This window comes from Pyxicephalus adspersus, chromosome 11 (assembly GCF_032062135.1).
Source record: "Pyxicephalus adspersus chromosome 11, UCB_Pads_2.0, whole genome shotgun sequence".
NCBI classification, from domain to species: domain Eukaryota; kingdom Metazoa; phylum Chordata; class Amphibia; order Anura; family Pyxicephalidae; genus Pyxicephalus; species Pyxicephalus adspersus.
Genome location: NC_092868.1, coordinates 11,500,092 through 11,525,025, shown reverse-complemented (window position 1 = coordinate 11,525,025; position 24,934 = coordinate 11,500,092). Strand labels below are relative to the sequence as shown.

Here is a 24,934-nt window from a genome sequence, read left to right as displayed (position 1 = left end):
TGCTGGGTACTTTTTCTTTAAATATTTTATGTTAGCTTTCTCAGTTTTTTATTACTGTGAGCAAAAAAAAAATCAAATGCACCCCGATAAAAATGGGAAAAAAACCTCACACAAAGGCAACACTGAGAGTTATGTAAAGCCCATAGAAATTTCTCCAAAAATGTCAGATTTGTTCCTGAAATTCCAACCATGTTCTCTCAGTTTCACAGATCCTTGGTCACTGATGACTCTCAGTAGTTAGTGGATCAGGAACATATTTAACTGCTGGTGGTTACTTATCTCATTCCCCAGCAAATGAATAATATACCAATATTTATTATTTTACATTTAATTTACTAAATTATTTTAGAATTACAGATTGTTTTTGGAATGGTACCAATACTTTAAATTAAAAATATAAAACAAATACATTTAGGTTATATCTGTTCAATAATTTAATGATGAATTACTCCCCATAGTCACTTAAATATATGAATAAATCCATTTGTTTATCTGCTTGAATCTTTATTATGTAATTTGCTTCATCTGTTCTTTTAAGATTGGAGATCTGTAGTGATCCATTGGGGAAAGCTTCCAGTCTGTTGTGGTACAGGTTTGCATGAGTAAGTGAGGGGTCTTGGCCGGAGAAATAAGAGAGGATTTGATAATAGTTGTCTGTTGATGATCCTTTAAACCAACTGATTGACTGAATGCTTCCAATAATCCCAATAACACTCAGAGTGACAGATCCCCCGATAACTGGATTCTGAAGGATCAGCTGAATACTCATCATTCCACTGGCCACATCCATCCACATGCTGAGGAGAACTGCACGAGAAAGTGAAAATATGAAGAATCCCTGTCATCATATGTTTTAAATATAAAGCAATACAAAATCATAGCACAGGACGTATTATAACATAATATAGAAAGCTCGAAAAATTTTAAACATCTGCCTCTGGATGTCCACCATCTTGGAGACCCCTTGTGTCTCATTGTTGCTACAGTTTTAAGATCTCCCTTAAACCCCTTTTATCACTTCCCAGACAAAAACCTTAAAGCAAGCAGAACTGAAGCCCTAATTGTATCACGTTTTAAAACAATAGTTTTTGTTCATGCTAATCTTGATAGTTCCTCTCTGACACTTCTGGTTTGATATTTCCCATTGTTAAAATCCCAAAATATAATGAATATGTCTAAAATTGTTAGGATGGATGTGCCAAATCTTTGGTGTGACTTTGACTCCTTTGGCTGCGTTTGTTTCAGTGTATCTTATTTAGTAGGACTATAGGAAGTAATGAAATATTTCACAGTCAGCACTTACTCAGCTTAAAACTTCTTCCTACACAAAGATTTTATAGAACATTTATTAAGTGCAATTCATAAATAAATCAACTTTGACAGGTTTTATTCTATGACTTCATGGGGCTGACTTAATAATAAGGATTAGAGGGGAAATTCAACATAGACAAAAATCTTTTTTTTTATGTTTTTCCAATTTAACCATAACCAATTAGAAATTTGATACTGCAAATATGATCAATTTGCATTAAAGGTACTATCCAATTAAAAGTTAAGCTGTAATTATCTTTTTTTCATGGGGACAGTTTCAGCTTATGGATCAGCAATATAAATACACTACTCCAATACAATTCTTTTCTAACAAGATAAAAAACACAAATTGCACAGTGCTTCATAGAATATGTGTCCCTGCGCTTGCAAAAAGTGTCCATTACCTCACACCCCAATATAATCTGTGCACAAACTGTAATATGTTCAAATACAATGCAATATTAACTTTCTTTTGTAAACTACTAATATTATCAACCCCTGTGTAATAAAAATAAGGAGAAGCAGACATGCTTGAAGCTCAGCCTGACAACCATTGGCGTCTTTATAGATCAAGTCAAGTAGTGACTGTCACCATTAATTTTAAAATATGCATTTTATCAGTTTTATTCCAAGGGTTACCATACCAATAAAGGGAAATGAAAAGAAGAAATAAAAACTAATGCAGCCATATTTTAGTCATTTTAGGTAATTTTTCAATAGACCCTTCAAAGTTCACATTACTTTTTTGTAGTGTTAAAGTGCCAGTAAACCCAATGTGTATACTGTTCTTTCTTTTTTTCTGCAAGGAAGAGCACAGATTTTTATATTCTCATACAGGAACACTGCTCTATATGACTGCTGAATGCTTTGTGGCATAGGGCCTCCTGGCTCAGCACACTCATTTATCTCTTTCTTGTATTTTCATCATTGATTACTAGCCAATTTAACACTTCACAATGTATTACAGGGCAACCAGCCTATGGATGCTTCTCCAAAACTGTCCTGCTGCCAAATTCATAGCAGTAGCAAGCGTGAAGATGTTTCACCTGTTGCCTCTTAGCGCTGCCCACCCGTCTAATAGTAAAGTATAGAGTATATAATATTAGATTAATGTGATCTCTATAAAGAGAAATCTCGTTTTCATTTTCATGCTGAGATTGATACATTTTGCAATTTCTGTTTAAATTATATTCACATATTAGTAAAATGGTTGCAGTGGGTTTACATGTGTTCTAAACATGGAGATTTGTAAATTAGCAACTAGAGGAATGGTAGATTAACTATCACAATGTATTTGCATTGTTTCGAGTCAGAAAAGTTACGGACTTGCCCTGTAAGAAGAAGCAGTAGAAACAATAATTTTAGGGAAATGCCAAGTAGGAAGCAGAGCCTGAGTATTTAATGAGCAAATATAACTTCACAAATGTACACTATCGTTACAAACTGATCAAAGAAGCACATTTACAAATATTTGTTTCAATTGTGAACAATGAGATATTTACCCACTTACTGTTTATCTAAGAAGCATTAATGAGAATGTAAATTGTATTTAGGCGTTTTGATCAATATGTGTTCCTTTTTTACCTGGAAGGTGAACATCTCTGTATCCTACTGTGGATTTACTTATTCTGGGGGGCAGGTATAAAGTTTTATTTTACTCTTTTTTGTGTGTTTTGTATTACACTTTTTTTAAATGCTGCCGTATGTCTCAGATTAACGAAACTTCTATTATATATGCAGTTCAGTTTTAGGCAGCAGTAAATCTGACACTCCCCCAAACATTCCCTGGTGGAGAATCAATTACTGCATATATATTTATATTTATATATATTTGTTTAGGCAAAAAATATTTACCCATAGACTTCAAAAAAGTGCTAAAAAGGAACATTGGATAAACTGAGTAATATGAATGTTAAAAACAGCTCTGTTGTAAGATGATCTACAAAAACATTTAGCTGCTCATTTAAAATTTTCTAACTCATGTAAAATGTTCCTTCCCCTTTAAATAACCACATTATTTAAATAATCCAGTAAACCTGATTTGCCTATCTTAAAAGAAATCAAGAACTAGTAGACCTTATGTTAGAATAAAGGGTCTACACTGGAGCCCCTTACATTACCAAAGGACTACACATTATACTTTAGATCAGTGATTCTTAACCAGGGTGCCTTCAGAGTTTGCTATAGGTTCTTTGAGCAATTTGTGCCTCTCAGGTCAGTAAGGGTAATATTCTTGATAATGGCCAGCAATGTATAAATAATTCTTTTTACTGACCATCACACTAATTTGTGAGCTGTGGATATAGTAAATGTAACAGGGGATCCCTAAAGACCTAAATGTTATTTCAAGGAGTTTCCCCACATAAAGATTTGGTAGAACAAATATACTCAGTCAATCTCCGTTTCCTCTCATCCACTAAAATAAATATTACCAGGGAAATAACTGCACCTAAATCTATAAAATCCCAGGATATTACAAGTTAACTGCACTACATGGAAGACAATATATAAAAGACAAGTGTTTGAATTTTCAAGGAAACAACTTGCTTGCTCCTGAAACTGCTATAACTTCAATCCACTTTAGAGCATAGAGTCAGTGGTTGTAATTTAATAAAGCTCTGAAAGGTTTGAGAGCATACACTTTCATCAGTGAAGCTGGGCAATCCAGAAAACCTGGAATAGATTGCTTCAAAGTTATTTGCTGTTTGCTAACAAATATTTTCAATCCTGGACCAGATCCATTCCAGGTTTGCTGGATCACCCAACTTCACTAATGAAAGCCTATCTTCTCCAGCCTTGGAAAGCTTTAATAAATCAGGCCCAATGGCTAAAAATGTCTCTCCTTGTGTGCAGGTCAATTCCTGAGCTTACAATACATCTCCCAACAAGCTGCTTCTGTAACTAACTCCCAACAAGTCTTCCATCACCCAAATCACCTCCAAAATAATAAATATATTTAAGAAAAATGTATTCCTTTTTTTTCTTTGCTTCCTTTTTTACATTGCCATGTTGGTCTTGCACGTATAGTATTGTGATGAAAAATTGTATGGAGATATCCAATCCCTGTGCATACTAAGTCACTAGCACAAAATACTTTAATAAGGCAAATTGAGCAATTATGCTTTTTGTACAATATGTTATACTGGAAATTGTGACTACTACCACTTTACTTGTGGAAATCCAATAATAATAACACACTGAAAAACAAATTGCTAGCACTCCACCCACAACTCTTTTGGTTCAAAGCTTGCGGCATTCTTAGTCGCCCTTTAGTCATTTACATTTGCCCAGTACAACATTTCATTTTTTTAATAGAAATAAAAAAAAAAATAAATGTTCATTTCATTTCAAAGGACAAATTGTATACATAATCACATTTTAAAAGTAAAGACTGTAAGAGCAACGCGTTTCGTGGATTTTCTTTATCCCTTCTTCAGACTCCAGTCAACCTTTTGATTGACGTTCCATGTCACCTGTAGGCCTAACAAAATAGTTTCTAGGTCTTAAATTTGTATAGTTACAGTCTACAAAGTGTTTTTAAAGGGAATTCTGTAGAAGGGACACTGGGAACCTCTGTATTGTTTATAAATTGGTAGATAGGGAATGAAAGAAAAATGGGGAAATATTAGAAAAATGTTGGGAAAAAGAGGGTCAGGGTGTCTGTGATTTTAAAGCATATCATTTTTCTGTAAATGAAAGTTTAAGTGTAATTAGGAACATCTCTCAAGTGGAAAATAATTGTAAAAAGCATGTTGTTTTTAAAACATTTAAATTATAGTCATATTTGTGTTCTTTTACAACTGGAGGATTAACACATTATAAAATACATAATAAAATAAATGATAAAAGTGTACAAATATATATTTATAAGTCAATTAAAAAAGGTACACAAAGACAACAGTCTGAAATGTATAATAAAAATACTCTTTTGCTGTACCATTGAATATAAATTATAAAACAAACTTTTGCTTACATTTAAAACAACTGTTTTGCCAATTTGAAAAGAGCCCTGTGCAAAGCAAGCAATAAACTCTTCCACTTCTCTCACTGCAGACATGACAAATGTCTTTCTGTGCTCTGGTGTTCCTTCATCTGGCCCTTAGATCACTGATGTGTAGAAACTGGTGGAAGGAACTACACCGAGCCGCAGGGAACGCAAATTAATTTCCAGCAAGCTTATATGCTCAAACCTATTAAATTCAGTAAGTAAGTATTAATTGCTTGCTTTCCAAGGGACTTTTCTTTGTACTTTTATATTTAATGAAACTTACTCCTATATGATATTCCTTTAAACATTTATTAATGTTATCAGCAGAGTTTAGTACTGTTTGTAATACTTTTGCACTAAGGGCTCCTTTTATAAATTATTCCCTTAAGAAGTTGTCTGAAATTGGCGGAGACATGGTCAAATTGCTTCTCAATTCAATTTCTAATAAAACAATGGGCCTGATTTAATAAAGCTCTCCAAGGCTGGAGAAGATACGCTTTAATCAGAAAAGCTGGGTGAGTAAACCTGAAATGAATCTTGTCCAGGATTCAAAACATTTGCTAAAAAATACCTAATTTCTTTTAATGAATCCATTCCAGGTTTGCTGGATTGCCCAGCTTCACTGATGAAAGTGTATCCTCTCCAGCCTTGGGGAGCTTTAATAAATCTGCCCCGTTCTGTTACCTAGTGGCCAATATCAAAAGTGCACAACTGTCACAATAGAAACTTATGAATGAATGTAGAGTGAATAGACAGGGGGCTTGTTTATAAATAGGGCCCTAACCGTTACATTTTTAGGAAAAGCTTTTTGGGTCACCCCCATTCTTTCCCTGTTACAAAGAGGATTGACACACAAAGGTTTAGCCGTATGCTAAAACATGTATAAATGGATAAAAGGGGGAAAAGAAAAGAATCACAAAAATGAGAATGTTAAAATCTCAAATATATGAGAAAAACATTTACCAGTTGCTTGAAAAAAATGATGGCACCGTGTATTTCTTTAGCACTGTAGACTGCAAAGTTTGAAAGTAACCTGGGTATCTCAAACATAAAAAATGCTTTGGGGCTTAAAAATGTAAAGTGAGAAAGGCAATGGCAGTAAAGGGGTTAACATGCAACAATTTCATAGATACAAAGATATGCAGTAGAGTTTACCTTCAGTATTTTACAGCTGCAGAATTCATGGTGCTGTATATGGCTCCGTCCTTATGTGTTAATTGCTGTATGTAAAAAGAAAATATGTCAGCTTGGTTTAGAATATAATTATAGGACTGAGACCAGACAAGAATTACTGGCTTTCAATATTACTATCCATTTGCTAATAAATTGTGCCTTTTGTCATGTACTCTTGTTTAAAGGAGTCTTTCTTGCATATCTTCATGTGGATGATATTATCATTAGGACGGATTCCCCAGTGCAATATCCTGCTATAGAGTACAGTTTATCCGAGACACCAACAATTCATTTACATGAACTATAATAACATTACATACATTGCATACATTATTACATATAAAAATACATATTCCTATTTACCTCATAGTTGGATTCTTGAGTTTGGTCCACCTGCACATAAAAGAAAATATTTGCCAATTATTATATAATTCAAAAGGATAAAAAAATTAACCCTTTTATATATATATATTTGAACCTAGTAAATGTACGCAGTAGGCTAGAGATCAGATATCTATTTAGGCTAATCAGCTGCTACAAATGTCTTTTCAAGGATACAAGAACGGGGTACCAGACATTTCGACTGGTATTCGTATATCAGGCATGATCTGATGGATTCAGACTGAAGAATAGTACTAATCATGTAGTATGTGTTGGAAATGCGGGTTTAAATACTGTGATACTAAAAATGGCCATTAGATGATGTTCATTTCTGGTAATTTACATTATATGATTTTCTGCTATACCGCATTGTTGTTTTCTCGTGGTTTCCTCTTTTGCTCTGGATATGTGTATTCATCTTTCGTTGTGCACACTGTGCTGTGTTATTTCTAAGTGTTATCCATGAGCAATTCACAAGTAAAGCCTTTTTTTATTTCCTGACACTAAATGGTTCTATGAGTGTTCATTATAAACACTGCATCTGCTAACAGTATGTAGAACACCGACACAAAACTTCCCTTTTTTAAACACTACTTTTAAACTCTCCCACACTCATATGGGTACATGTATAAAGTTACAATCTAAATGACCAATACCCTGCACGTAAAAAAAAGAAAGAAAAAAAAAACAAGGCAACTTCTATTAGTTTTTTCATATTTTGCATTGTGCTAAAATCAGAACAATTAAATAGTTTATTTTGATTTGAGTCATCTACCATTATCACAAGCCATTAAAAGGGATCAGCAAAGAGAAGTGGGAAAGCAGATTGAAGCTCCTGTATTACAGTGCAACCAGGTCTCAGATCTAATTACTATGTGATGCCCAAACCTAACAACCTTTTAAAACCCAGACTGGGCAACAAGGAATTAACACAGGAGCTGGACAGAGGAAACACTGAATTAAACATGTATACAGGAACTAGACATGTTACACGAACACTGATTGTTGTGTCTTAACTAGCTAAGTAGCCAGGAATAGTTAAGAGGCTATTTTCTGATTTTTTAGCGAAGTTGTAAAAGTTTGCTAGCGTAGGCATGCCCAGAGTCAGAACTGCCCGCATGTGCAGGAGAAAGATGCCTGTGCTTTGGCGAGGAAGAGGTAAGGGTGACATATACGAAGATCTATATTACCTCACATCCTTGAAAAGTCATTTCATAATTGTTTTGTTGAGGAATATGTACATTCTCATATACTGCACCAGTTGGTGAATCTGTAAAATAAAATTTAATCTGTGTAAATCAATTACTTTACAAATGCAATAATACAAAACATTGAAATGGAAGGCAAATAAAAATGGCACAGTCAAAAACATTTTTTAACTAGAACCAGGGTCAAGGTGAAAAAGGAATTCCCCTTTTTGACCTTAAAAAACACACACATCCTAGTGAAAGTGACAGCATATTGCTCGATTTCTGGTAGGAAAATTATAAAAAAACTCAGCTCCAGAGTTCTCTAAGACTGGAGAAGATAGACTTATATGGACCCGGGTGATCCAGCAAACTTAGAATTAACCTAGTCCAAGATTAAAAACATTTGGCAATCAAATGAAAATTATTTTTAAGATTCTAAATTTACTAGTTTGCTCATGTTCTCCCATTACAGTCTATCTTCACCAGTCTTGGAGAGCTTTAATAAATCAGGCCCATAGTGTAAAGTGCCATAAGTATACTTGTCTCATTGCCTATGCACAGTAGGTACAGACTTGTGCTATTGTGTATGTGTTGTGGTTCATTTTGCATTATTAAACTATTGCACTATTGGATTATGCACTGTTAAATCTATTTTTAGGGTCTATATACGGTCTATACAGGGAATCTAGATAGCTTTAGGTTAGGGCTTAATAAACAGTGAGAATAGATTAGAGTCAGGTCAGCCATCTGACTGTCAGTGGTAAAAAAAACAGAAACCTAAACCAAATTTTTACCTTACATAAAAGGGTAGACAAACCCTTATTTATAAGGTAAACATGAACGTCTTTTTTGGGGGAAGTGAGTTAAAAACACTTTTTTAAAAAAAAAACAAAAGAGTAAAGCCAATACCTCTTTCTGTAATAGGAGCGTAGAGCCTCCCGGGATACACATGTCATGGATCCGTGGAGGCTTCTGGCTTTTTCTTTAATGAGATAAAAAAATGGCGGTCTCGTGCATGCACATTGAAATAAGCAATCTTTTTTCACATCTACATCGCCCAATCTCATGCCCTCAGTGCGAGTTTGGGTGATGTACGAAGAATGAGGAAGAAGGCCAAAGAAGGTGGTGTCGGCTGACACTTTCTCCTCGCCAGGACGAAGGGGGATAAGGGGATGGTGTGAAACCCGATCCAGGAAACCTCAAGATGGATCGGCGGATCTGCGAAGGTAAAGGTGATGGAGTTTTGTTTTTTTTGTTCAGTTTACTTCCACTTTAACTTCATAATCTTTTCCTAAAAAAGTTATTTTTTATTCTTTACCTTTGTGTAATATGTATGGTATGTTATATCATCTAGATCATTGGATCATTTCTCAGAAAGGAAATCTCCTCTGCCATTCAAAGCGATAACCTGTGTAGATATTATTAAAGTCTGTATCCCCCACCTCCTAGATTGTAAGCCTTGCGGGGCAGGGTCCTCTCCATCTGTGTCACTGTTTGTATTCGGCAACCCCTATTTGATGTACAGCGCTGCGTAATATGTTGGTGCAATATAAATCCTGTTTATAATATCCTGTTTTATTAATAATATCAGATGCACCCTTCCACTTAGTAAGGGCTCTGGCTATCTTTGTTACCTACACATTTAGTGTTACTCTGGTTGGAGTGGGTAATTTCTCAAAACCCCCGAAAACGGGACCACATCTATTTTCAAAATGTCATCTTGCTAAAAAGCTCACATATATTCCTCTAATATTCGATGTTGCTGTTTGGATTTTGAAATCCACCCAATCACCTGACATTACATTTGGTTCTAACAGATTAATTTGAGCCTGCTGCTCTGGTAAACTTTGGGATAACTTACTTTTAGTACACTGAAGGCTTACCACCAGGTATAGCCACTGTGAACTAAGAGCTCGCAACCTATTGCGAAGGTATATACAGATGAGTGTTCTCATTGCCTGACTGGATGAGTTTCATAAGCTCAAGCCTTTTTTAAAAAAATTCATACTATTCTTTAATTTTTTTCTTAAAGCAGTCTGTCAGTTGCAGCACTAGATGGTAATCTAAATGATATACCTTGTTGGTCAATCATATATGTATTATTATATAAAAGTTATGTATTAACCTCTGCAGAAATGTGAGGTTTTTATAGAATAGAAGGTAATAATTTTGTTAAGATCTTTGAAATATTTGACTTTTAAAAACGTATTATAAGAATATATTTAAGAAGAGTTTCAAAATAAATGATCAAGTGCCTCATACGTGTTGTAAAAAGCAAATTGAGATCATAAAGCTCAATCTCTATAGGCATTGCTGAATTGACTGAAGCTAAGTTGCACATTATAATGAATTGTTAGCTAACATGAAAAAACAGAATACTGCAATACACCTAATACTTACTTTTCTTTTTCTTTAAAACAAAGTACACAATGATTTCAAGAAAGAGTATTACAACAATGGTTCCAATTACAATTACAGCAATTTTACCACTGTCAGTTCCATTGCCAGAAGGACACATGGTCTGACTCCTCGTTGGAGCTGTGGGATAAACAGAACAAACATACATTTAAATGATACATCAAAACATAAATTTAAATTGATCCTGAGTGGTCAATATGCACGGTTGTTCAATTATAAGTGTTAAGGATTTTAGGGGGAAGATACCCTTACTTCCTTCGTACTGACAATGTTATCACAGGACAGCTGGAAGTAATGGAAAATCTGTAGTGGGGACACAGACAGAAATTCAGATCTGACAGAAGTTTTAAGGTAGTAACACATTAGGCAAAACAGAAACACCCGAGTAGAAGGTTTAAACCTGGGTGAGGAACAGCCAAACTCAGCTACCTAGGAAGACATTTTAATTTCACGGGTCATACACCATGCCAAGACTGGGCTCAGAAACAAGATATAGGTTAGGTATACTATATCAGAAATGTCTGCCCCAGTTAAATATTTAAAAGCAAACTGACGTCAAGATGTGTTGTTCAATTGAAGATGCACAAAGAAACAGATAGCACTAATGGCCATAGATGCAGCAGATGAGCTAGCTTCTAACTAAAGTAACTATTATATATACTCAAATGTAAACTAAGATATTTTTTTCATTAAACTGCTTTTAGAAAAATAATCTTGGCTCATATTTGGGTCAAACCAGTAGATAGAGTTGTCATGTGAATTGTGTAACAAACTCTTGCCCTCTGAAACATGACCTTGCTTTATACTTTGCATATACAGCTCAATTCACTGTTGGCCAACATTAATACGTAAAAAATAATTTAGGAGCAAGTGATCCATTATATAACAAACCTAAATGTTCAAAATAGTTATACCCAGGAAAGTGGACGAAAAGATATACAGAATAAGCCCATGTCATTTTATTTTTTTTTCTTAATTTTATTGGCATTTCTATTGAATATTATTTTAAACGGCCACATTTTGTGCTCTAGGTTTATACCTATAATTGGGCCACAGGTTGAATTTTTAACACCCCCCCCCCAGTGGCCATAAACAAACCTTATAAAGCCTGGGGCAGTGATGAATTCCCACCTCCTGCACAAGATTTTATTAAAGATCAAGCAGAAAAGTAATTTTCTCTGGACCTGCAAATTGATGTGGTTCAAAGAGAGAAAGAGGGGAACCATGCATGGCTTGTAATATTTTAAGAAAAATAATGCCATTGTCTATCTTAGAGTTGGACCCCCTATCCTTAGTCCCCATACATTCTTACACTTTACTTTAAATAGTTTTTCTATGTATATTCGAATGTAAAATCCAGTAATCCTTCTTCCAAGCCAAGGCATCTCAAATAAAGTACATTGTACACCCTTCCTGTTGATCATTTTAGAAATGCCCCATTTTCTACAGCTAATTGTATACATTCTCCCCCTACTTTAGGTTAACATAAAACTGCCACACTCACTACTGGCTGGTGTAGAAAAAGCTTCTTAGCATTGGTCAGAAAAGAGTTTGCCCCCCTACTTCTAGTTAGTACAGAAGTGCTGCGTTAGCAATGATCCATGGAGAAGTGCTCCTCATGTTGTTGGTCATTGTAGAAGTCCCCGACTCACAGATGGTCAGTGGAAGTCCCCAATGCTAGTCTGTGTAGAATTGCACCCCTAATGTTAGTCAGTTGAGCAGTACCCCTTACTGGTCATCAGTGTAGAATTCCAAAAATGATTACTGACCAATTGAGACGCACCCCCCTTACTGCAGGAAAAGGGAAGAAGTGCCCAGTTCCAGTAGAACAATGCTGTTAACTGCAAGTAAATACTAAAATACACCTCTTCAACCCTTGCTAGTGCACAATTTAGATATGCCCCCTTTGTCATAATCTGTCCTGCGTTCTCCCTTCTTGTTGATCAGTGAAGAAATGCTCCATTTGACGATTGTTAAATCAGTGTTCGCCACATAGAGCTATTTATTTTAGATGCGCTATGAGCTTTCTGATGCAAGGGGTCCAGTGCCAATTATTACTTCAGTAAACCCTCCTTTAAACCAGTGCTACTGACATTGGAAATTAGGAAATATCTCTCAAAATATGCAACATCAAAGACAGACAGGAGGGGTGCTAAACATTTCCTACCTGTCTGAAAACTACAAGAAAGGTTAAAAGTGCCTAAAACAGCTTCCAGCTGCATGGTTTGTTAGTGCACCCAAGCCATATCCTGTAGCACCTAGAACGTATTCAGGACCTTGTACAAAGGGATTGAGGCACTTTTAAAAATTACAGAAATAATTTAAAAGTCTTAGAAGGAAAACTGCCCACTAACCATGAGAAATGAGATTAAAAAGGTTGGCAATACAGGAATTTCTGAAAAAAACAAATAGGTGTGGAACTATTAATTTTGTAAAACAACAGTATAAAAACATACCTAATACATAATACAAAAACATAATATATTAAAATTAACATTTTATAAAACATTCCCAAAAGGTACAATACATATTGAGGGTATAAGACAAACTAATGTTGTTAGTAAACTTTGGTTGGGTAATATTGTCTGAGATAGTAAGATTGTCAAGCATAAATGTAGTTAAATAATATAACAAAGGGTGGTCCACTACAAGTAAGCCAACAATTGTTAAATGAGCTGTGCTCCTAATTTCTCAAAACATGTGTTGTTGATTTCTTGCTTCAGTTGAAAAAGTTTGTCATAGGGCCATTGGTACACTAAAACCCACCTTAACAAGCACTGGACAGCAGAATACCAATTGATGCAAATGGCAAACGACTATAACCTCAAAGGAAGGTCTTTTTATGTGTGTTGTGAATAGGATGCCTTCATGAACATCTAGTCTGCTTAGAACAAATCCCTCTGCAATTCTTGCATGCCTGCTAAGCAAATAACCTAGCACTGATGGAAAATTAGAATCAGTGAAGTTCCTGCTTTCTGTTTTTATTACCAACAGTTTATTCTGTTACAAGATATGGTCAGTGTGTAGAGATCACTGGTACAGGGTCATCAGCCTTCCAATGATAGCCCCTGATTCTTGATTCCCTGTTAACTCATAAAAATAAGACCGGCCATATTTCTGGGTGGGTGTAGAGGGGAACCCGTCTCCATACTATTCTCCCCAGATTAGTAGAGGTACAGGGTTTGGTATAGACTTACTATTCGGCCTAGAAAGTGAGATAGATGTTTTGTAGGCAATTGTAGGTTTACCAAGCATTTCTATAAAGAGAAGAAAATATAAACAGCACATTTAAAAACGATCATAAGAAATAAAAATCACAAATGTTTTTCATTCCACCAAATGTGAATGCTGTTATTTAAATAGACAGTGTGCAAAAAAGTTTGTGTTTTTCCTTAGCAAAGATGAGTAGATTTACCAAATTCTATTCCAATTAACTCATTTATGAATGAGGCTCTCTTCCCCAATGATTGCTCTAAATATTATCTTTCTTTCCCTTGGGATCTGTCCTTGTTGTGTTTTTTGTTATTAAATATTTTTTTCAAAGGAAAAAACTTTTTATGTTTTTTTTTTGCTAATATTACTATGTTTTTTATTGTTATATCTACAAAAACAAGTATTTAAAAATAGGAGAAGGGTCAGGAATACATAGCTGTGTACTGTTTCTTTTAATATTACTGACCACTGTCCCCAGCAATTTATTAATACACTTATATTTATTATTTAACATTTACTAAATAGGTAATACTTGTAGGCGCACAACTATTTCCTTCAAATAGGATACAGTACTTTGAAATAAATTGGAATTGGCAATTTTTTACCTAATTACTTACCATAGATTTTTAAGTGCATGGAAACATAATTTTGTTTATCTGTTTTTATCTTTACTATATAATTTCCCTCATCTTCTTTGTTAAGGTTGGAGATTTGTAGCGATCCATTGAAGAAAACCTTTATTTTGTTGTGAAATAGAGGCCCCATAGCAAGTGGAGTGTCTTGGCCAGGGTAATATGAAAGGATAAGATACAAGCTGTCTGCTGATGGTCCCTTAAACCAATAGGAAGACCAGATTCTCTCGGTAATCCCAGTAATGCTCAGGGTGACAGATCCCCCTATAACTGGATTTTGAGGGATCAGATGAATACTCATCATTCCAATGGCCACATCTATCCACACACTGAGGAGAACTACAAAAGAAAGTGAAGAATAAGAATCTAACTCATCATATGTTCAAAATTTTAAGCAATGTAAAATCATAGCATAGGTCATTTATTGTAATGTAATATAACAAAACTGGAAGAATTGGGACATGTTATCTGCTTCTGGTTTATTGGTTTTCTCAAACCATTATATCACTATTCCCCAAAAAGCTCAAATGTATCAAGAAGTGCTTCCCTAATTATATGACTCTTCGCTATTTGCTAGCAAATGTTTTGAATCCTGGACCAGATCCATTCCAGGTTTGCTGGATCACCCAGCTTCACTGATCAAAGAGTATTCTCTCCAGCCTTGAAGAGCTTTAATAAATCAGGGCCATTGTTTTGACAGCCAGTGGAAGCACATAGAAAATAATCTAAATTACAAATTATTAAATAGACAACTAGCTTTCTGCAATGCATACATTTCATACATGCATACATGCACACTTTAGGCCAGGTAAAACAAAGACAAAAAAAAAAAAAAACACATCTGCTACATTATCCAATTGGCACATTTTTTCATTTGCTTCTCTCACCTGACACAATACCAAGGGAGCAAAAGTAATGTGTCCTGCTGGTCATTTTCTTTCCTCCACTTACTCAGGTATTTAAGTCAAACAACAGAGATTTCCTTCATTCTAATCATAAGAGCACTTTGTCCATGGCAGTTCTTGGTGTCACTTCCAGTTTGCTCTCTGCCTTTATTTAAAGCCCTGAATATTCCATATCTGAAAATCTCAACGTGTGGTTTATCTTCCGAGTGGCTTTGACTCTTCTCTGGCTATGTAGGAGGAGAAAGGGGAAGCAATGCAATACTTTAAAATAGACATTTACTCTGCATAAGACTACATCCTAAACACCTCTTAAAGCAGACCTAAACTAAAATTTTTACCTTACATAAAAGGGTAGATCATCCTTTTATATAAGGTAAAAAGGGGAGTGGACGGTGGTTAGAACTCTGCATGCACGGAAGGAGCTCTTTTGAATGGGGTAAAGAAAATGCTGCTCTCATACATGCGCAGTGAAATTGGCACGCTATTATTCCCATCTACGTCACCCAATCTCTTTTTTTTTGGTTTACTTTCACTTTAAGCTTTATCTTTTACATGTTTTGGATTCTTCCTTGAAAAAGTCCTTTTCTGTTTACTGTGGAGCCCAATATATGGGAAAGGAGTAAAGGAAGAAATACAATACTTCACAGTCAGCTCTTATTCTGCATAGGACTTCTTCTTACACAAAGAATTTGTTCATGCTAAATTTATGAGGGCTATTGATAAACAAGTCAATTTCCCATCTTTCATTTTATGGTATCGTAGGTTTGTCTTGCCCTAAATAGTAAGAAAGAGGAGAAACTCAACATAGGGTTTATTTAATTGTTGTATATTTATTTGTTGTATATATAGACACTGCAAATGAACTTCTGTACAAGAAGCCCAGACTGGGTGAAACATGTCGGGTATTTAAATTACGTATAGGACATAATCACCAAAGATTTGTAGATTCTAGTTAGAAGTCGAATGTCTAGTGCCCCTTTAGGGCCAAATTGGTATTGACCAAGAATCAAGCCTGAGGTCATACAAAACTGCATTAATTTATCGAAATGTATTACTTGACTTCATTATAAATACAATTGAAATAATTTGGCTCAAAAAAACGTACTTTCTTTGTCATTTATTCACTTTGAATAATCTTAGGGTTGGCATTTGGGCTATAACATATGCCTACATCTATAAGATTTTCACCAGATAAATTATACATATATGATTTTGCTTTTTTTGGAAACTCAACATAGGCCAACATCTTAAAATTCTCCAATTCTAAAATAACAATTTTTACTGGATTTACACAAAAGCAGAGAATCAGACATTTCCTTAAACATTCCTCAGAGGAGAATCTCCAAGATCTATTTGTTTCAATGACAATAATTGATTTTCCTCCAGGGAATGTTTCAAAGAATGCCAGATTATTTTATTTATAAATAAAGCTCCATGAAAATAACAATAAAACAACATTAGGAATGAATTGAAAAAAGAAAATTTTAATGTTTGAGGTTGATACAAATGTTTAAGATAATTCTACACAACAAAGAAAATAGGTAGCATTTAGATGACTATTTAAAAGTACTTGTCATATATTTTATTGTATTTAGCCAAAACTGATATATCTATAGGCTTTTACAAAATAGAGAAATCAGAAACTCTAAATTGAATAATATGAATGTTTTAAAATGTTATAAATAACTATGTGTGTGCATCTGTTGTAGGATACACTGTTTGATCTACAGAAACATTTTAGCTGCTAACTCTTGTGATTCACACTTGTGAATTCTCTTTCCTCTTTGAATAACTATAAATATAATTCCAGTAAACTTATACTGCCTATGTGAAAACATGTTATGAACTAGTTTTGTGCATGTTAGTTGTTGCCTACAACAATAGTTGGTGGTGTGTAGGTGTAGGCAGTCTACAGTGGAGCCCCATACATCACCAAGGGACTACATTTATTGGTTATGACTTTGGTAGAAGTCATACATCCAATTAATTAGGTACTGAGTCCAAGGCAACCACCTCTGGCCTCACCAGTGCACCCAAGAATGGGCGATGGATTTTTGAAGCTTGTCCCCAGGTTGTGCCTCTCCCACACTTCGGAACTGGTGATAACTGAGTGGTACTGAACTTAAGCATGGTACAGAATCACAAGGCAAAAACATAGCCAAACAGACCAAGATCAAGACAGACAGAAATCAGATATAGTCAGAATGGAGCCAGAATCAGATAACAGATAGACAAAGGTGCAGTGCCTGTGTATGAAGCCAAGCAGTAGTTGAGTATAGTCAAGATAGCTATGATCAAAAGCTTGGGACACACAAGAGTGTCTGCAGAGTAGAGACTTCAATCTCCACCTACCATCAGAGAAAATGTTATAGCCACGATACATCAAATGATGTTTCCACCTCCACCAGCAAATTGTGTGTGTCTGCGGAGGATACTAGTCCATTGAGGTGACTGTTTGCATTTACTTTTTACTGATTACGTTAAAGCTTTAATGCACAGGTACATTCTTCTAGAAAAGCATCCAGCTTTTGGAAATCAATGGAATCAATGGAAATCAATACCTGTGTTTGCATCACTCTCAGAAGACAACATATGTAGCCCTCTCTACAAGCCATAATATCACCCAGTCATGTAAGAGACCTCAAAAAAAAAAAAATCCAACCTCTCAGTTCCTTGGCTTCCTTTTTCACCCAGTCATAAAGGCCCTGCATGTACAATATATGATTATTTTTTGTTCTGGGACATCTCTATTTGTATTATAACGGAAGACTTTAAAGAGACTTAAAAAAAACTATAATAAGAGAAATATGGGCAAATACTTGCTACCTGGGTGTCTCTGACTTTATTATTTTCCTAATAAATGACCTGGAGCAGAGGTCTGCAATCGTTTTTGGCCACTAGGCCATTTATGAGGTAGGCAGCAGCACACTAGGTGGGACTCTCTCTGAGTCTCGCCCTAATGGCTCTGCCCCCCACTAGGAACACCTCTTGAAGGGAAATCCCTCTCCTCTGCAATGTATACGAAGGAGAGGGATTTCCCTTCAGAAGGCGTTAACACTTCTGCTGCTGGGGTAAGTATGGATCATAGGGACGAGGGAGCCACAGCATTCTCCAGCAGCTCCGGCACCCGTAGTTTGCTCCAGCCTAATCCCAGGCCGCGCATTGCTGGACGGCATTAGGCTGGATCACAAACAATACATTTTCTTATAACTCCGATTACCTATACCTAACTTAGTGGGACACTAGATAGAAGGATGTTACAATAGTCCAGACGAGAGATGATAAGAGCGTGAACAATGAGTTTGGTGGTCCCTGGGGACAGGTAGGAGTGATTTTTGGAGATGTTACATAGGTGAAAGGTGGAGGGTAAATGAGAAGGCAGAATCATAGGCAACGCCAAGACAACATGCCTGAGTGGAGGGACATACCATAGAATTAACCCTAGGCAGGCCTCCATACAGATCCCTCAATAACAGGCATCGGTTCTGACCCCCAGTACAGACCCCCTCACTACAGACCCCTGGGTGTAGACCCCCAGTACACATTCTATCAAAGATCCCCAGCGTAGACCTCCCCCAGTGTAAACCCCCAGTGCAGACTACTCAGTTCAAAACCTGAATACAGAACCACTATTACAGAAATTACAGCAAATACACCAGGACAGATACTCAGTTTACTTGCCTGGGATGTTGGTGATGCTGGTGCTTCTAATCTCTGTTTTGACTTCCTCCTGCTGCCAGGACTAAAGAGTTAGGCAGGAGATGTTCTTCCACTTGGCTGCAGTACTAGTTGTTTTGACATTTGGCTGGGTGATAGTGTCTTAAAAGGACCGCTTATTCCCCCAAATTGCAAATAATGCTGCCTAAACCCAAGGACCCGCTTCCCCTCAAGGTGTTTGTTTCATTGTTGTACACCTTTCTCTTTTTTCTTTTGATTTAATATTTTTCATGAAACAAACACCTGCCTAAAAACTGAAAAGAAAAAATGAGTCAAGTGATTAATGCTTTTATTTCTACCTTATGGTGCACTGGATTGTGGGTGTCATGCCAAACCTTTTGCATACAAGTCAAAAAAGTAAAAAAACATGTTTTTTGTTTCTAAAGAGAAGGTAAAGTACAGTTGAGAAAAAATGTTTTTAAAACCAGAAAGCTTAGTTTTTTACTTGGGACATGTTACCCCAGATCACTCAAAAACCAACTAATGTTCCAGGGTTTTGGAGTGAACTTATTGGTAGGTAGCTTAAAAATAAATTCCCTGTAAAAACTTTTGTCCTGTAATTTTGCTGTGCTGTGTATTTACCACAGTTTACAGTGGGGACACTATGAGGTACAAATCACAGAGTCTGACATTGTTCTTTTTTTCACCATGTTTATAGTGAAAAAAGTATGACCATTTGTACTACTGAAGCAGCAGTTCGGAGCCTGTGATTCTCTATGACCAAACTTTAAACAAATTTGAACATTGGTAACAAATCTAATCACATTTTTTTAAATAAATGACAGGAGCCCCACTATTTAGTGTCCTCACTTCTCTTTAAACATTGTTATCCCTACCTGTTTATAATTTTAAACATGGACAGTTGATGGAATAAGCTTCTGTAACTTCTCTTAAAATTCATTTTTAATGCATAATACAGAACATATGGATAAAATGAATTACTGTGGTAGAGGTGCTGCATTGAAGGTAAGTATTGCTTTAAATGCTATTTTTTTATTTTTTGTTTGTTTTTTTAATGAACTTTACAAAGTTGCTAAAAAACGTTTTTCCGAACACATCTCCTAAATTTGAAGGAAAGTTCCTACATTCATTAATTACTTAAAGCGTTCATTTAAGTTTCATGCATTTGCAAATTTGATAAAACAATTATTTTAATTGAGTCTGGAGTGTTTATGTTGCTCTTGGATGTGTTCTCTCTCTTTCCTTTGTTTTGACAGTCTTTTTTTTGATGGGTGGATGTATATTGGTTCCTTATGTATCTAACTCACTATAACCAGAAGTGTTTTCTCAAAGTTTGTGTGCCATTTTGCCTGTATGTGAATAGTTGACTATACTGCACCAACGCACTTTCCAACTTAATAAGAAATCAGGTGAATAAATGCCAAAAGTAAATAAAGGAAACAAATGCTAAAACCTTAGGAAATGTAGGCATGGAGCAAAACTGAGAGAAAAAAGAGGATACATGACATAGTAGGAAGAGGAGTCGGACATTATGTATATGTTGGTAAGAAGTTGGCCATATGCAGCTTTTGTCTTGTAGGCCCTGCCAGTTGGTTGTCTGTGTAAGTCATTTCGGGAAAGATAGGGAGAAGCGGGGCTGGGCTGTTGCTTGGGTTGGGATGACTTCTGAGGTTACCCAGTCATGTAACTCACAATCACCCAGGTCCTTTCATAACAACCAACTTTTTTTATGTCCATCAAGGCTGATATTCCAATTGATGCACCTTGGGATCAAGACAGATGTGAAATTAGTTGCTTAGTTTGTTCAAATGCTTTGTGATTAGTGGTGTCAGGGGAGGTGCCAACCCTATCAACAAACAAAAACCCCATTAAAGTGTGGTTATTAGGAGCGGTACTGCCTGTAACAACCAGCCAATAACAACCTCAGCTAATTAAACATAGGAAAGCATGGATTTTATACAGTAACTGACACCATGCTGTCTAATAATATGTTGAGACAAACATATGTCCTAATTGCATTTATTAAAATAATGTACATGTTCCGACTTACATACAAATTCAACTTAAGAACAAACCTGCAGTCCCTATCTTGTATGTTACCTGGGGACTACCTGTACTTTGAAGAAAGATAAGGAATGTATAATTGAATAACATAAAGGTATAGAAATTGAGTAGAATGTGTTTTCCTTCCTCTCCCTGTATGAATCTATGTATGATCATTTTTAAGTGGGAACGAATGGGAACACAATGCGCACCATCATATGCCAATATCTATCTGGGAGAATGGTAGAAAAACATGTTCTCAGACCCCCACATCAATAAATGTAAGGATTTCATTCTAACCTGGAAATGCTACATTGATGATGTGCTAATGTTCTGGACACGTTCTCGACCCTTACTCCTGGAATTCTTTGAATTTTTACAACTTAACAACTTTAGTTTGAAATTCACCCTCGATTACAGTAAAACCCTGTTACCATTTCTTGATCTCTTTGTTAAAATAGACACTGACAACACAGTGACAACAACACTGTTTGGAAAACCCACAGCGGGAAACACTATCTTACATGCCCATAGTGCACATCCGAAAACCCCTACTTGAAAGTATACCGTTCAGTCAATATCTAAGACTAAGAAGAAACTGTAGCAACGATTCAGACTTCAAGCATGAAGTTAAAAAACTACAAGATAGACTTCTAATTAGAGGCTATTCTAAAAATTTAGTAAAAAGATTGTATAAAAGAGCCATTAAATATGAAAGAAAGGACCTTCTCTCTAAAATACAAACTCAGACACAGTAAGACTAATCACTACTTATAACGAAAACCACAAATTAATCACCAACACCCTTACCCGAAACTGGCACATTCTCTTAGCTGACCCAAAAGTCAGCAAATTTATGAGCAACAAACCTCAAATCACCTATAGAAAATCCAAATCATTAAAAGACCATTTCATTTCTAGTCATTTTCAACCTAATTCTAAAGATGATCCCACTCACACCCCTACCACTAAAGGTACACTCAAATGTGGACAATGCAGTCAGTGCGTTTGGATCAAGGAATCATGTAAAATCACCCTTCCAAATGGAATTAACCATACACCAAATGCATACATTGACTGCAACACTAAAGGTGTAATCTATATGATTACATGTATTTGTGGTTCCTTTTACATAAGAAAAATGATAAGACCTCTCAAGAAGAGGAATTACAAGCACACACACTCTATTGAAGTTGGCAAAATTGTTACACCTATATGCCACCATGTAGGCACCAAGCATCAATATAACCCCAAAGTTCTTACATTTTTTAGCCTTGAACACATATACCCCAATCCAAGAGGAGGTGACTTAGACAAAATGCATAGTCAACCTAAAAGCTACATATTCATCAGGCTTAAACGAAGCAGTTAGCTTCAAATCTTTCCTATGTTCCTATGATCTATGTACCTCAACATTCCAGTATTCATATATTAAAATCTCTTTAATAGTTATTTATCTTTGCACACCTTTAATGCATAACTATATATCCCCCCTTAGGGACTGTTTCTATTTATATGTATTTAACCTAATTGTCTTTGTACAATAACAACATTGTGAAATATATGTATGGAAACGCTACCATGAAATATACTTTTGATTTATCATGTATTTACTATGTACATATATGTATATATCATTGCTGTATATGTAAGATTATTATTTTTTTTTTAAAATCTGTTGATCTGTTCAAAAATGCACTGCTTGATCTAAAAAATTATTTAGCTGATAACTGTGAAATTCTTCTTCCTTTTTGAATAAAAATAAATTAATTTTCCAGGAAACCTGTAGTGCTTGAAAAAAAAAAACAAGAACTAGAATTGTGTACTTTAGTTGTTGCCATTTTAAAAGATATAGGTGGTTCCACGCTGGAGCCCTTTATGTCACCAAGGGGCTACACTTAATAATTATGACTTTGGTAGAACCTATAGACTCAGTAAACCTCCAAAAAACATTCCCAGGAAAATAACTGCACCTAAATGGGGTTCAAAGGGCATTAAAGAATCATAAGCTTAGTTTCATACATTAGGACCCCAGTTGGAACATAACATCTCATGGACAATCTTGAAACTAACCTCAGACAGGTCCTGATCTATGAAATCCCAGGATAAACCAGGCTGACTAAATAGCAAACACAATATCGAAGAAATCCAAGTGAGCAACTTTAAGGAGAAGTCTTTTGCCAGCTACCGTGAATCTTACAAATTCAGTCAAATTCCAAGTCAATGGATCTGATTTATTAAAGATTCCCAAAACTGGGTAAGATACACTTTTATCAGTGAAGCTGGGTGTTCCAGCAAACTTGGTATGGATTTCTTAAAAGTAATTTGCTATTTGTTAGCAAATGTTTTCTGTCCTAGACCAGATCCATTCAAGTTTTGCTGAATCACCCAGCTTCACTGATGAAAGTGTATCCTCTACAGCTTTGAAGACCTTTATTAAATTAGGCCCAAAAGCTGGGAAGTGCTCTCATCATGTGCAGCTCAATATCAATGAAATGGGTGACCTTCAAAAAAAATGTTTTTTTTCAAGGACCATTTGTCCTACCATTTGTATATGTAAAATTAAAGAAAGTGAGAGACAGCAAAATTTTACGGTAACCTTTATTAAGAGAAAGATACTTGTTACCTGTTATTCTGACACAATACCAAAAACAATTCCTAACTAAAACTTTTTTGCTTTCATCATAAACCTTATTTAATATACAGGTACATAATTACTAAGTCTCTGTAAGGATGGCAGATTATGGTAGTTTCGAGGGGCTGTAGATAGCACTCACATGTGAGTGCTCTATGATTGAAAATATAGGCATAGTGTTTCTATGATTGAAATAATTGTATTCCAGTAAGGAAGTCAGTAAGAAAATATGTGCAGTGAGACATCCTCCAAAAAATAGACATATTGCATATTTCAAGTGAAGGGTACTGGTAATGCTACAGCATCATGGGCATTTAAAGGTAAACTCCAGTCTTACTCGCCAGTATTAAAATTTCTCATTCCAATTTCATTGCACATAACCAGCTTCTTAAAACTTTTTATAGTGTGCATTTGAAGTTGCAGCAAGTCTGATAGAGCCAACTTTATGAAAGGGTTGGGCCAAGGAAAGTAAAACAGTGGAAAAAGAATTAGGTGATGCTGGATGTCCATTAACCGGGACACAAAATGTAGCGTTTTGTGTATATTTTGTTACAAACACTTGCCATGGCTGCACCTTTTTTTTACTCCACTAAATCATCAAATATAATGTCCATTTATGAAGCTGTGACATTCAGCACACATTGTTTGGTTTCAATCAATTATTCGCATTGGAAACACGTACCTGAAAGTTTCTCCACCAGAGAATGTGTACTGAAAGCAGGACTGCCATCACAGATTTCTGGGCCCAATAATGAGTTTTCTGGGCCCCCTACCCTCCCAGTGTCCGAAAGCTTCAGCTAATGGTGGTCGTATACTTTCAATCAGAGTTGATTTTGACTTAGATTGGAGCTTTTCTGACTTTGGATCAGAATCTGAGTTCTGATTCCACAGTACAATACTGGATAGCTGAGACATTTGCCCTAATTCATCAAGCAGAATCGGATGCTCTCTCGCGCATTCGTATTCGCGATCCGAAATCGTACGCCGTCACGCAATTCAGCAACTGAATAAGCTCGCGGCCGGAGCCGCGCATCTCCGGCAGCTTTACACTGGCGAGCTTCCATTAAAAGTCACTGTTCCCCTAAAAAATCATTCTTTCTAATGGCACACACATTACCCTTAGCCCTAAAAAAAAATGTTTGCGCTGTTTAAATGTTTTAAACATTTATGTGGGCTAAGAAAAACAGCATATTTTTAAATCACTTATTTTTTTCCTGTTAGGCAAGAGTTAACTGAGTTCAACTCCTCTACATAGGCGCCTATATAAAAGCTAACGATGCCTGATGGTAAATCCCGCGACTATCTTGCGAATGACCGTGCGCGAAGCCATCGGACTAGATTTTCTCACAAAAGTCACAAGCACACAC

General features: G+C 35.8%; 2 protein-coding genes and 1 long non-coding RNA gene across 6 annotated transcripts in view; all 3 read right to left on the bottom strand.

The window, feature by feature from the left end:
- Positions 1–312: 312 nt before the first annotated feature.
- Positions 313–6,883, bottom strand: LOC140341275 (uncharacterized). The gene is made up of 3 exons (XR_011922837.1): positions 6,836–6,883; positions 6,455–6,519; positions 313–807 (listed from the first exon to the last, which is right to left on the bottom strand). It is a non-coding gene; the product is annotated as an uncharacterized lncRNA (long non-coding RNA).
- Positions 6,884–8,011: 1,128 nt separating this feature from the next.
- Positions 8,012–15,386, bottom strand: LOC140340504 (cell adhesion molecule CEACAM16-like). 4 transcript variants are annotated; one of them, XR_011922659.1, is made up of 7 exons: positions 15,194–15,386; positions 14,292–14,645; positions 13,659–13,718; positions 12,816–12,856; positions 10,444–10,581; positions 8,953–9,553; positions 8,042–8,123 (listed from the first exon to the last, which is right to left on the bottom strand). XR_011922659.1 is itself a non-coding variant. In XM_072425763.1 (5 exons), the coding sequence occupies exons 1-5, from the start codon at positions 15,237–15,239 to the stop codon at positions 8,035–8,037; spliced, it is 687 nt and encodes a 228-aa protein (XP_072281864.1). In that variant the 5' UTR covers positions 15,240–15,386; the 3' UTR covers positions 8,012–8,034. The 4 variants fall into 4 exon arrangements, 1 of the variants encoding a protein (XP_072281864.1); XR_011922658.1 differs by lacking the exon at positions 8,953–9,553 and having other exon boundaries at positions 8,031–8,123; XR_011922657.1 differs by lacking the exon at positions 12,816–12,856.
- LOC140340503 (cell adhesion molecule CEACAM16-like) overlaps positions 15,306–24,934 on the bottom strand; it is a 24,164-nt gene continuing 14,535 nt past the window's right edge. Inside the window, exon 8 of the mRNA XM_072425762.1 lies at positions 15,306–15,438. The gene's annotated coding sequence lies outside the window, so the exon portion shown is untranslated. The remainder of the gene's footprint in view (positions 15,439–24,934) is intronic.